Source organism: Amia ocellicauda, chromosome 3 (genome assembly GCF_036373705.1).
Source record: "Amia ocellicauda isolate fAmiCal2 chromosome 3, fAmiCal2.hap1, whole genome shotgun sequence".
Classification (NCBI taxonomy): domain Eukaryota; kingdom Metazoa; phylum Chordata; class Actinopteri; order Amiiformes; family Amiidae; genus Amia; species Amia ocellicauda.
Genome location: NC_089852.1, coordinates 21929479 through 21943191, shown reverse-complemented (window position 1 = coordinate 21943191; position 13713 = coordinate 21929479). Strand labels below are relative to the sequence as shown.

Below are 13713 nucleotides of genomic sequence, written 5' to 3'. Positions count from 1 at the left end.
GGGGGTCAAACACAGTATTAGTATGGTGTTCCTATTAATCCTTTAGGTGAGTGTATATATATATATATATATATATATGTGTGTGTGTGTGTGTATATATGTATATATCCCATAACAACATAACACACGTAATAGTAATCACAAAACACTTGCCCTGTAATGTGTTGCATTCTGCATATATTTACCATGACAGCCTGCATGTAGTATTTGTTAGTTTTGCTTATTGGAGGATTAACGAAATACTTGTAGTTTGAATGTCTTTGGTCTTATTTTGTGGCTTGATTGGATAAAAACAAGAAATATCGAGATATATATCGTGTATCGCCCAAACTTCTAAAAAATACAGAGATATTATTTTTAAGTCATATCGCCCAGCCCTAATTCCTTCTGTGGAATTGTAATTTTAACACAAGGCTCTGGCCCCCTCGCCCCCTCCCCAGAGAACAGACCTCATCCCGCTGCTGTGTGCGAGGCTCCCGTGTTCACACAGCCACTGGAGGACTGCTCGGTGGACGAGGGCTGTGACATCAGGCTCCGAGGTGTTATCACGGGAAGTCAGCCGATACGCATTTCCTGGCTGCACAATGGTGAGCAAATGCCGTTTCCGTGCCGTAGCACTGGGCTGCCGTGAGAGGTCGCACACAACACACTCACGACCCTGACTCACTCAGACACTCACACACAAACATGACCCTGACTCACTCAGACACTCACTCACTAACTTGCAAACTAACTAAGTTGTGATACCCCAGTTCCAAAAGGTGGGCATTCGACCGTAGTTGGATTCTGGATTTTGGATTCTGGTGATTGATGTATAAGTCCAGTTTGTTGGGTGCCATGAAAGTGGTATAAAAGCACACTAAGTATTCTGCGTGTGTTGCTTGACAGTCTTTCTTATTTTCATGCAACAAGTTAATTCATAGTGCCCCATTAGCACACACCCAGGGACTACACCCAGTGCCGATATCCAGTACCGGTCATTTACTGATCCGTCATCATGGTCTCTACCATCCCTGCACCAATGCTGACCTGGCCCAGCTTAATTGAACTCCTGATATTTCATTAGGTAGAATAATTGGCTCCAACTATTTTATTATCTTTGCCCCATCCCCCACTGAATATTCATTAGCCCTGTGCTGGTGGGAGCGGAGATATGATGTCAGAGCACTGCACAAAGATTTGCTGTTCCTTTCGGAGCTGTGATTGTGGGAACGTTGTGAGAGTCTGTGTCTGTCTTTGCTCTGCTGTTCCAGGGGAGCCAGTGCGTTTCGGGCGACCCTCATTCCAGGGCAGCATGGCACGGCTGGTGGTGGAAGAGTGCCTCCCTGAGGATGCAGGCGCCTACACCTGCGTGGCGGAGAACAAGGCGGGCAAGACTTCCAGTAGCGCAGCAGTGTGTGTCAGAGGTACCCACCAGCTGGCAAGGGACTTACAGAGGAACTTACAGGGCTGGGATCTCTAGCACTGGTCCCCAAGAGCCACTAGAAATACTGATTTGAAATACAGCTGAGCTCTGACTGACTTAATTAGAAAAAATATTAGTTTTAGTTTCATGTTAACCATTAAAACCTCCCTTTAAGACTGCAGGACTGTAGCTCTCAATATCCAGAGTTGCAGATCCTCTGATGTAATTGTGAAGCACTGACTTAAATAACCAATAGCAGGTTCTGGGTGATGGAAGCATTGGCTGCAATAAGGACATGTTCGCTATGCAGTGCATTTAGCAGTTGGGGATTTAGCAGTTTTGGCTTAATTTCTCATTTTAGTCTTACTTTAGTCTTGCTTCTGCTGCTGTAAGTCATTCTCTGCTAGGCAATCTAGCAGTTTGGTGCTGGAAAAAATTGTCAAGGGATGCACCCATGTAAAGCTAAAATGGGAAGCACACCAGTGGTGCACCAATGGGCATCAGAGCATAGTGCGACACCCAATTGCTTTCTTGCCCTGCACTCCATCACAGAGTTTTGATCAACCTTTTCAGCAGCTGTTGTTTGTTTGTGCTGGATTACCTAGTTAAGTTGATTATTAGCAGCCTAAGATGAAACAGCAGTAGAGGAGTGTATACATGATGTAAAACAAGTAATTTTAAGAAAACAGAGATTCTGGAAAAGCAGAAATAGTGTGGTTGCTCTTGTCTTTGACGAGGATGTGAAACCAACCATGTCTCTTCTGCTCCGGCCAGACTTCGAAACGATATGCAAGAGCCGGAGACTCAAAAGCTCTCCTGCTCCCAACTGTGTTGCCGGGATGAAAACGGCAGCCTCCTCCCCTCTGGTGCCCCTGAACAACAGCATACACTGCAACGAGAGGCAGCCCTGTGCAGTTGCCCGGGAATCGGGACAGAGAAAAGGTAACCATCTCCTGCCTTTGACATCACAGCATAATCTGGCGAGGGGGGGTCACATCATTCTTACTGATAAGGATCTCACCCACACACCTTTTGCCGCTAAGGGCTACATGTAATTTTTTATCATTTAAAGTCTCCTGCCATTAAATCAAATAGTGAGAGAGGGGAGAAGAAAATGCATTTCAGTTTAATCCTGTTTTATCACATTTTATGTACACTCTTCCAAAGCTGCAAGTTCTGTGGAGCATGCAAATCGAGCACTGAGTCCCTGAAGGCTGGATGCTTCTTTTGGTTTAACCAAATGCAGTTACTGAATTGCTCTAATTATCCTATTACCTTCTCCAGGCTAACAAGTGCTTTATGTGTGCTTTACCTTCATTGAACAGCATCAGTCTTCAACGATGTTGAAATATGAAAGGAAAAAAATATATATGTATAGATATGAAGTAATTGAGCTGAATGTTAATAATCAGGATAATCAGGGCCGGCAAATAACTGATTAACCAATTTGGAGATTCACAGTCCTTCCAATTTGTACTTGAAAACGATTCAATCTCCAAAGGTGAAGGAAATGCAGCTTCTATTAAACAAATTTAAACAGGCAGAAACAGAACCTTCTCATTCCCTTGATTAGTAGACAAAGAAAATAAATCGGTTTGAGAACAAACAGACATGTTTAGAAGAAAACCAAACTTCATTGTTCATCCAGAGAGAAAGAGGGAGGGAAAATCAGGGCACCTATAGCCCAGCTGCACTGCGTTGGCTGATCATATTCAATTAAAACCCACTGACTAAGCAGAGCCGCTCCGGCCCTGCCCCTCCCAGCCTGTTCACGGTCACCTTGATTTAGAACATAAGAACTTAAGAACATAAGAAAGTTGACAAAGAACTGTGTCCCTCCCCAGGTTTAGTCACACCTAAGAGAAGGGCTTCTTCAGTATCAGGTAACAGTCACTGGCTTTCCTAAATCTCCCTTCCCCCACCTTGATACAAGGAGATTAGCTTGGGGTTAAATAGTAGTACTGATTGTTTACATTGTTTGACGCTTAGTGTGTGCATTACTTTGTTGTAATGGGGGGGTTGGACTTGTGTTTTGACACTGACTACTATGCTACTCACTTTTTTTTTTTTTTAAGCATGTTTTCCAGCTGAGAGATTAATTTTGTGAAAGTGAATTTTTATTGTTTTAGAAAAAAAATGCAGAACTGATTTTTATATAGTGATTACCAAAATAATAAAGAAAAGGAAATTCTTTGTTTTCTTTCTTCCTTTTTCTTATTCTGCTTTAAAAACAAAAAAAAAATTGGGGTGTTGCTTTATTCAGGGACTGGTTTTAAAAAAAAAAATAATAATAAAAAAACAAAATCACTTTTACCGTTTGATCTGGGTAGTAGTTTTACCACAGCAATCACCGATCTCAATGCCTAACAACACTTCTAAACACTGACATGGCCCCGCTCTGACTAACCGTAGCCCTGTGTGTGTCCAATCTTGCCCAGTGTCCCCAGTGCAAGTTGTGGACTCTCCCGTGCAGGTGGAGGTGCTGGCGGGAGAGCGGGCCGAGCTGAAGTGCACGTTCCGCCACTGCAGCCACAGGGGCAGCCGGCCCGCGGTTGCTGCCACCTGGATCCGGAACAAACGAGAGGTGGGCGGCCCCTCTAGTCCGAGCATTCTCCCACAGCCTGTAGGCTAGTGGTTTGGTACTGGTCCTGGTGACCCACCGTCCTACTGTGTCTTTTTTTGGCCCAACCCAAGCTCTTAATTACTTATTTCAAGTCTGGATTGAATTTACAGCTGCCTTATCTGTGCTTTTAAATTATTTTCAGCAGTTGGAGATGAAGTTAGGCACTTTGTATGCTACACTGTTTCAAAAGTCAACAATTGGCATAACCTAATTATCGAAAAAGTCAAATTTAGATAGGAGTGGTGTCACTTCCTCTTTAACAAAACTTCAGGGTCAAAGGATAAAATAGGGATCAGATGCTGCTGCCCTTAACAGGTTATTGGTATCTTGACTAGGCTCCCCATGTTGGTGCCCTTTCTTTGGCTTTAAAATACAACCAAGCAGTTGCTCAGAGGACTCCTGTGGGGCTATATATTTTCTTCCAGACATCATTCTTTTTATTCGCTGCATGCTAAGATGAACCTAGCAGTGCTGTGGGTGAGAGCTGTACAGGACGGACAGCTGAGGTAGATCTTTGTCTCAGGTTGTGGATGGGCCTCGTGTCCGTGTAGAGACCAGCGAGAAGGGCAGCAGTCTGGTGATCTTGGAGGCTCACCCTGACGACTCGGGCAGCTACACCTTGCTGGCGAAAGACTGCTGGGGCTCTGCCAAGCACACCATCACCCTTAGTGTCATTGGTAAGGATAGCCTTCAATAACTCTGGTGGTCTTAATCATCTGTTGACATGCATAGGAATGAGTCAGTCCTCTTGCAAATTGTGCTGTTCATTTTATTTGTATTTTATTTTTAAATGTTGCAGGCTCTTGTACAAATGGCATCAATGAAGTAGAATTAGTTGTTTTATTTGCATTCCTTGTTATGTTAGAATATTGAAGTTCACAGCCCTGGTCTTGGCTTCCTTTCATGAACCTGCAGCTCCTAGAAGACCTGGGAGCTTGTGGGGCCCCTTCTAGTTTTGTAGCTCCACCAGACACTGTTATAGAGAGGGCTATCCCAGACTGGAAGTTGTTTAATGAGTTCTGTTGGGTGTTGGTCTTAGATCGGCCTCAGCCACCTGCGGGCCGGCCCTTCATCTCCCAGCTGGGTCTGGGCTCGCTGGTCCTGTCCTGGTCGGGACCCTGCTACGACGGCGGCAGCGCTGTCACGAGCTACGTGGTAGAGGTGAGGAAAGAAGGCCCCGGCCCTCCTGGGAACTGGATTGAGGTAACGGGCAGCTGCTGGAGCACCTCATACCGGGTACGGTCGGGCCTAGAGCCCCAGGGGGAGTACCGTTTTCGTGTGAAAGCCATCAACATCGTGGGAGTCAGCCAGCCCAGCCAGGAGTCTGATGCAGTCAGGATGGACAGTGCAGAAGGTCAGTATTGGTACGGTTTAAGTTTGGGAGCTAGTTGCTCTGGATAAAAGCCACTGCTTATTAAAACATTTATGAATTAGCCGTTTAGATTTTCTTTTGTGTGGTGGATGTGAGTTTTTTTTTCCATCTGAATCTTCCTCTTTTAGTGGTATTATGACAAAATTTTTAATATAGACTTCTACTTTTTTTTTTAGGCAGGGACCTAAAATACAAAAGCACAATGAGTGAGTAGTTCATCTTTCAGGTTATGTTATCGATGATCATAGTCCTGTCTGTTTGGTGGAGGTTAGAGTAGTGTTACAAGATTTTGCAATTGCTGCACCATTACAAATGTATGTCCTCAGTTTTGCGTGTGTAAAATAGGTGCAAGATTGTCTGTGTGTGACAGTGTCCTGTTCCCCTCTGTGCAGCTGCAGGAGAGATGCTAGAGGAGCCCCAGTCTTACACAGTGATCACCATCAACACCACCCAGAAAGTGACGGACTTCTATGACAAGCTGGAGAAGCTGGGAGTGTGAGTCTCTCCAAACTCAGACTGGTTCCCATTGCTCCACTGAACTGAGATTTGTTTTGTGCACACAGATGTTGGTACCAGAAATGCACAAAACGAGTTTAGCACAGCCCATATTTTGTTTGTCAAAAAGAGCATTCTTGATTACTCTAAACAAGGGCAAAGTTTGACAGGATCAAGATTTTCCTGCTGTACAGTCATTCACTCTCAAGGTTTGAAGGGTGGTATGTAATGCAATTGAAACTAGTCTGGTATAAAGTGCAGGGCAAGATTCGGGGAGGGTTCACGTTTATGCAGAAGTGTAGTAATGGTAACACACCACAATGGTACCCACAGTGGGGGCACAGCAGACATTACTGACGAAAGTGGTTGAAGTTAAAACTAAGGCAATGAAAAGTGGCTCCTTATCTGGATTTATTCTCTCACAAGGTGGGGAGTAGGTGAGTACAGGATATTTACATGTATTTGACCTTAGAGCCTGAGGTATTGCAGATAATCTGGATAGGATTCAAACTTTTTTTTGCATGCTTCTGCAGTGGGAAGTTTGGCCAAGTGTTCAAGCTGGTGCACAAGGAGACCGGGCAGGTGTGCGCTGGGAAGTACTACAAGGCTCGCACCTCCAAGGACAAGGCAGCTGCGCGGAACGAGATTGAACTGATGAACTGCCTCCACCACCCCAAACTGGTGCAGTGCCTGGGCGCCTTTGAGAGTCGAACCGAGATTGTCATGGTGATGGAGTAGTGAGTATTGGGTTGGGGGTGGGATTGGTTGTGTTCTTGACTTGGTATGTGTAAGACCTCCTGTGCTTAATTTTATAGTAAAACAAGTGTGGAGTTACCCCAGTTACTGCCACTTCCCATTCCAACTGAGCTTCCTGTACTTTAACAAGCTTACTTTATTGGACCTTTTCTCAGGTCTTAAACAAATGGCACTTTTTGTTAATGGTTGCCTTTAAAGTTTATCTAACCTGGCTGAAACTGAAAAACACTTTTAAAAAGTCTGCTGTATCCAGTATAAGCCTAGTCACGGCTCCAATAAAGTGAGTGGAAAAATGTACCTGCTGAGCAGCAACTAGCAACTGCACGGACCCTGGTGTTGGGTGGAAAACCTGGGGCGTGCCTCAGTCCTGGGCCTGGAGTTGTGACGCCTGTCCGTCTCCGCAGCATTGCGGGCGGGGAGCTGTTTGAGCGCATCGTGGACGACAACTTCCAGCACACGGAGCCCACCAGTGTACGCTACATGCAGCAGATCCTGGAGGGCATCCAGTACATGCACCAGCAGGGGATTGTGCACCTGGACCTGAAGCCTGAGAACATTGTGTGTGTCAACACCACCGGCACCCTCATCAAGATCATCGACTTTGGCCTGGCCAGCAAGCTCGGTGAGTGCATGGGCACAGCCTGGGGCCCAAACCTCTCTGGTAACATGGGGTGTCAAACATCGCTCCGGTGCAGTAACTTATCTTCATTACCTAATTTCACCAGTTAAGGAGCCCGGAAGCTGGGTTAGAAGATGTAAACGTGAGATCAAGTCTTCAGAGAATTCACATACTGGACTCTCGTAATTTGATGTTTGAATGGTCCATGAAACACAAAATACTGGGGTATTAGAAACAAACTATCAAGCCCTGCTCACTATAAGAGACTTGCAGAGGGTACATATTAGTTTGTTTCCTTTCCTGTTAGTCCTACGCAGGTGAAGCGCCTGTGCAGCCCTTCTTGGGGGATCCGCAGTCTGAGCGGTTGTGTAATTGTGTTCACGCAGCCTGATGCGGATCAGACCGCATGGTCAGGAATGTAAATTGGAAGGGGCTGACCACTCAGACCACTTTGGTAAGAGCTGAGGGAGGAAGACGCACACTTCCAGCAGCTGATGACATCCTAGATTAGTGGTTTGACATTGTTCATTTTTTTTTTTTTTTTTTTTTTTTTTTTTTTTTATATATACAGTAAGGGGAAAAAAGTATTTGATCCCCTGCTGATTTTGTACATTTGCCCACTGCCCAAGAAATGATCAGTCTATAATTTTAATAGTAGGTGTATTTTAACAGTGAGAGACAGAATAACAACAAAAAAATCCAGAAAAACGCATTTCAAAAAAGTTATAAATTGATTTGTATGTTAATGAGGGAAATAAGTATTTGATCCCCTATCAATCAGCAAGATTTCTGGCTCCCAGGTGTCTTTTATACAGGTAACGAGCTGAGATTAGGAGCACTCTCTTAAAGGGAGTTATCTTGCTGATTGATAGGGGATCAAATACTTATTTTCCTCATTAACATGCAAATCAATGTATAACTTTTTTGAAATGTGTTTTTCTGGATTTTTTTGTTGTTATTCTGTCTCTCACTGTTAAAATACACCTACCATTAAAATTATAGACTGATCATTTCTTTGTCAGTGGGCAAACGTACAAAATCAGCAGGGGATCAAATACTTTTTTCCCCCACTGTATATATAATCTACAGCCCAGCACTTTTGTTCTTGTCAGGCTTCTCACAGAGGCTCCGCAGCTCACCAAAGCCTGTGTCTAAACTGTTTAAAACTCTACAGGCTTGTGCAGTGCCCCTGCTGCTTTTCCCCTTCTTATTTTAGTTCCAGTTCTTCGATTTGAATTGAAGGATTATAGGTTCAGATGAACACCCTATGCCAGAGGTCACCCCAAGTGCACTGGATTGTGGGAGCCTCTGATTTTTAAGTGGATACAGTTGTAGTTTTAGATTTGCAATTTACCCTCTACCCTCTTCAAATTAAATGTCACCTACTGATACCAACTCCTCAACCCTTTGCTGCTGTATAGCCCACTGGCATGATCAACAATGCCTGGTGCTGGAGAACCAATGGGTCTTCAGTGAAATTGATTAATTTAATCCTTTCTTATGTTCTCTCTAGGCTCCAAAAAGGTTTTGTGGCTTAACTGCATACTTGAAACTATGAACTGTAAATCAATGAAGTAAAGTAAATACATGAAATGTAAACCAAATCTAACCATGAATATTTGGGGCCATTTAAAAAAAGTCTACCCAGTAACTATTCGCTCAGGTGGAGTGAAAGCCAGGACAGTGGACAGCGTGGTTGTCCAAGATGGGGGCTGGGCTCTCCTCTCCTGCCACCAGGCTGCTGAGGGAATTTTCTCGGCTGTCTTGCAGATCCCAAAAATCCCCTGAAGGTGATGCACGGCACACCGGAGTTCGTGGCCCCAGAGGTGATCAGCTTCGAGCCGGTGGAGCGGGCAACTGATATGTGGAGCATTGGGGTCATCTGTTACATCCTGTAAGTCACTATAGATCTTCCAGAGAGCCTTCAGTTCTGGGAAACCTGGAAACTCTACAGTCCTTCTTGTCTGCTCTCTGGCTGCCCTCCACTGGTGATCTACTGTAAATGCAGCTCCTCAGTACTGGATCCTATTCAAGCACTGACTTTCTCTCTCCTGACCCTGGTTGTTCAGTTGGGTACACTTTAAGCACATTTTGAAACCATTCACCAATGTCAATTCTCAGTCTACTTCTCTTGTTTTGCCCCTTCTCTCTACCTCTCTCCTCTCTTGCTCCTACTCTTCTCCCCTCCCCTCTGCCTCGCTCTCTTCCCCTCCCACTCTCTCCACCCATCCTCAGACTGAGCGGAGAGTCTCCGTTCCAGGGCAATACTGAGGCTGAGACGCTGGCGCTGGTGACGGCGGCTAATTGGGAATTTGATGAGGAGAGCTTTGAGGAGATCACAGACGAGGCCAAGGATTTCATCAGTGGGCTGCTCAAGAAGGACATGAGGTCAGCCCCTCGTACACTCTCACTGCCCAGTCTGCCTCTTTCCAAATGGAAAATCCATTTTAGTTCAGACACCGGATGTCCCTCTCCACTTCCCTAATAAGAATTGTTCCCATCCTTGTTTAACTTTAACGATCGAGTCCACAGCAGGGAGTGAAGCGAGAGCAAGGGTGCTTTGTTTGGCCAGGCAGGTTATTAATATTGACAACTCATGGTGAATCATGAACTGGAACCTCAATTCTCAAATAGATGGGGTTGTAGTTTTATCATTGGGATCTACCTTCTCTCCCCTGCTGTCTCCAAATGACACGTCTAGTACTACCACATCGTCAATCCTTTTCTGCTGTATCCAAATACTGCAAACCCAGAGACTGCCATGCTTTGCCTACTCAAGGAGAAAGGGAGGGATGGGAGCTGAACAGTTTCTTGTGTATTTCAGTTCTTCTTTGCTTTGCTGGAGGACAGGACAGCAACTCCCAACCGATTTGGTCCACAGCCTTGCTTGCCTTTTGGTTCTAACCCATGCCCCCCTCCCCCACAGGAAGCGGCTATCCTGCAAGGAGGCCCTGGCTCACCCCTGGATGGCAGCTTTTGTGTCAGTAGACCCCCGCAGCACTAAGACCCTCTCTAAAGATAAAATGAAGAAGTACCTGGCCAAGCAGAAGTGGAAGGTACAGGGGGCAGGAGAGAGTTTTTTTTTTTAATTTGAATGTTCCTCAGGTCATGTGTCTTTAGTGGTGGCTGCACTGCTTTTATTGGTGGTGGTGTGGGCCTCTCTGACTCTCTCTCTCATAGAAAACGGGCAAGGCTCTGCTGGCTCTGAAAAGGATGTCCCTGCTCTCCAACAGGCTGGACAGCCCCATCTCCCTCATCAACCCTGCTGATGGTGAGGCACACTGACCCCCCCACCTTCCAGATGACTGCCAAATGGGCCCATTCACTCCTCACCCTGTTCGTTCACACACACACATGCACCTATCCGCCCTCTCTCTCACAAAATATTTTTTTAATTGGAGGTGACCAACCCTGGCCCTGGATTTTGTTCTCTAAGCTCTACTAATTACCTGAATCGATCCAGGAACTGCCTGCTTTTTTCTTATCATTCCAGCGTCAAAACTGAGGTTTGTTTATTACATGGTAGAATCAGTTTAGTTGGTCTTAAGCATGAGTGTAGTCTTCATTAAAAAGTAGGCTACGTAAATAGCAAATCGGTCTGTTTAGGAAGTGTAACATCAGAGAGGCTGACTGTCCCACTCTCCCCACCCCCCCCTAGACTCGTCCCTGACCCCCGAAGAGGAACTTGCCCTGCTGACTCTGGATGAGAAGCTGCGCTGTAAGCCCCAGTTCCCCAGTCCGCTGAGTGACGTCACCCAGCCCCAGGGCTCCACCGCCCACCTGCGCTGCCTTGTAATAGGTACTGTACCACCCTGCCCCGCTGCTGGCAGGGCTGCCCCACGCAACCAGCCCACAAATAACCATGGGGGTCTCAGTCACCCTGCAGCAGCGGTTCATTATATTTTCTGATATAATATAATCTATTGGTGGGGTTTTATTTCTCTAGCTTCTTAAAGGTATCCACTTTTTTTTGTCACTGGCGAAGCAGTAGAAAGAAAAAATAAGAGCCATCCAATGTAATTTAAAAAAAAAATGTCCCCATTCCAGGCTACCCTGACCCAGAGGTGCTCTGGATGCACGGCACGGAGCCTGTCGAGGAAGCGTCACGCATCCAGATCGAGTACACGGCAGATGGCCACTGCTCCCTCCTCCTGTCGGGGCTCTTGCCTCAGGACTCAGGAGTGTACACCTGCAAGGCCATCAACAGCCAGGGGGAGGCGCTGTGCTCTGCCACACTGACTGTCTCCCCAGTGAAGAGGAGCACCAACCGGTAGAAGGGAGTTGTCAAAAGAACAGGCCAGCACAGGGATTGGGACACGAACACTGACAGGCTTGCCATGGACCCTGGGTGATTCAACACTGCTACGGCTATTCCAATATTGAGCTGTTGGGACACCACCACCGGCCACAGAGATCCGCTTCCTTGTGTTTCCCACGCGGTTACCGGCACAGTCCTGAGTTGGAGGCGGGCGATACGGTAAGCCTCAGAATCGGACACCAATCTTGGACTTGGGAACATCATGAAGTTTGTCCTCTTGGTTTATTTGTATAATCGTCACTTCTCAGGATTGGACCTTGGGTTAACGGATTAAGCTGATTTAATTCCTACACCAAACTAGACACTTATGCTAAACTTGCAAAGCTCAAATCTAGATCTGTGGTGCCATATATACAGAAAGCGTTTTTCTTTTTTCCCTCCAGTTCTGCAGATTTTACAAATCCACTTCCATCCAATACAGATAACAGAAGATCTAAAGGATCCTTTTTTTTTTCTGTGGAAAATCATTTTTTATTTTAACTGGTTTAAGTTTTATAAAATTATTTATATTATGACAGTTTTGCTTGGCCAAGTCAAAGTCTTTGCAGCTCAAACTGCTGTTCAGAATTGCAGTGTTTAACATACCCATTGTTTATTACTGCATAAATCTATAATCCCCCAAAAACCCCAGGCAGGTGGGCATTTGGTATACAGGCTGTAATTACTTGGCAGTTGCCCAGAACTGAAGGGATTGTATGATATTTGAAGCACTGTTTTTGCAAAGAAAAATATTGTAATTTTAGAGTGAATTGTGTCTCTCATGTGGCAAATGTTCAGAAGATGTTAGTAGATGCCAAATAAAGTGTGATATGCCTTAAAGAGAACCATTTGGTTTGTGGGGGTGGGGGTGGAAATCACACAGAGCCAAATGATTAGTCTCCATTGAAAACATGGTCATTTGATCAACAAAATAAAATGACACCGTGTAGGGACTTGGTTGATCATTTTCAGTGTCCTTGCTGGTGCTGACACTTTTAGTGCACAGCTGTTATTGTACGGTGGGGGGGGGGGGGCTTTTTACTGACATCCATTAACACAGAATCCTCTTGCTGATGCACAAACGTGGATCCCGACACAACACTACATTCATACTTTAATACCCTGGTCCTGCAGTTAATGAGCCCCTCTGTGTCACAAAGCACATGTTTGTGTAACTGTACATTTACTGTAATCTAGTGCAGATTTTCTAGTATTTAATTTGTATTTAAAGTGCTAGCCTGTAAGTGTGCATGTGTATATACACTTTTTTTTTTTTATATATAATGTATAATGCATAATATACATTTGCACAGGGTTGGTTGATGGAGAGTATCAAGACCTTATAAATATTTATCCTTGTGATGTTCATGCCCGAGTGCACAGGCGCTTGGGGGATTAGATTTCATCTTCATAATTAAAATCTCATGACATCTTAAAGTCCTTATGATTTGTTCCTCTACAGTCGATTCCAAGCACCCACTAGCTCCAGTGGCTTCCCCTTATCCACTGTTCCTAGGATGTCACTGCATTTGAAGTAGAGATGAGCCGCTTTGTCAAAGCTTCATCCTGATGGCCCATGTCTTGTCTGCTTCTCAAGTTCTTGGGCAGGAGATGCACCCAAGCCTTGGTTATCATTAATTCAGGGTGGCAAAACAAAGTGCAGGACAGGAATGTCACTAAAGGTGCTGCGTCTGCCCTGGACAGCTGGCCCCTAACATGAACGCTTTGAAGACATCTCCTGTCTGAAACCTCTGCTCTCACAGTAAATGGGGAAAGCATCCCTGTGTTTTGTTTTGTTTTTGGTCCCCTTCCCTGCTGGGGATCTCCTGAAAACAGTCACCCATGCCTTCTGTTCATATGCATTGTTGATATTTGCCTGGAGTTGCTAGGTGACACCTGCTGGTCTGCTCACCTGGTTGTGCAGGTAACTATTTCTGCCCAGTAACTCAAGGAGCTGTGTGAATAGGAGTGCTACAGCAAAGGGATATTAATTATTGAAGCCAGTGAGTCACACTGGGGACATTACAACCTTGGCACATGCATCAGTCCTGACATGTGAGGTGGAAGTGGGTGAGTGGCGCTGCTCTGGGTCTTAAAGGCCTAAATCCACATTAGCAGAGCGCAACACAGCACTGGAAACCTGGCA

At 45.3% G+C, this 13713-nt stretch overlaps 1 protein-coding gene across 3 annotated transcripts in view; it reads left to right on the top strand.

Moving 5' to 3' along the window:
• Positions 1–12570, top strand: part of mylk5 (myosin, light chain kinase 5) — a 44676-nt gene extending 32106 nt beyond the window's left edge. The window contains exons 9-25 of one of the 3 annotated variants that reach the window (XM_066698482.1): positions 441–587; positions 1254–1406; positions 2180–2347; positions 3250–3288; positions 3844–3989; positions 4552–4705; positions 5068–5382; positions 5577–5606; positions 5793–5895; positions 6429–6632; positions 7056–7273; positions 9041–9164; positions 9506–9658; positions 10197–10326; positions 10451–10541; positions 10929–11069; positions 11318–12570. In XM_066698482.1, coding sequence (XP_066554579.1) covers positions 441–587; positions 1254–1406; positions 2180–2347; positions 3250–3288; positions 3844–3989; positions 4552–4705; positions 5068–5382; positions 5577–5606; positions 5793–5895; positions 6429–6632; positions 7056–7273; positions 9041–9164; positions 9506–9658; positions 10197–10326; positions 10451–10541; positions 10929–11069; positions 11318–11544 — 2543 coding nt within the window. In that variant the 3' untranslated portion in view covers positions 11545–12570. The remainder of the gene's footprint in view (positions 1–440; positions 588–1253; positions 1407–2179; positions 2348–3249; positions 3289–3843; positions 3990–4551; positions 4706–5067; positions 5383–5576; positions 5607–5792; positions 5896–6428; positions 6633–7055; positions 7274–9040; positions 9165–9505; positions 9659–10196; positions 10327–10450; positions 10542–10928; positions 11070–11317) is intronic. The other 2 variants (XM_066698484.1, XM_066698483.1) reach the window with 2 other exon arrangements.
• The last annotated feature ends 1143 nt before the right edge of the window (positions 12571–13713 follow it).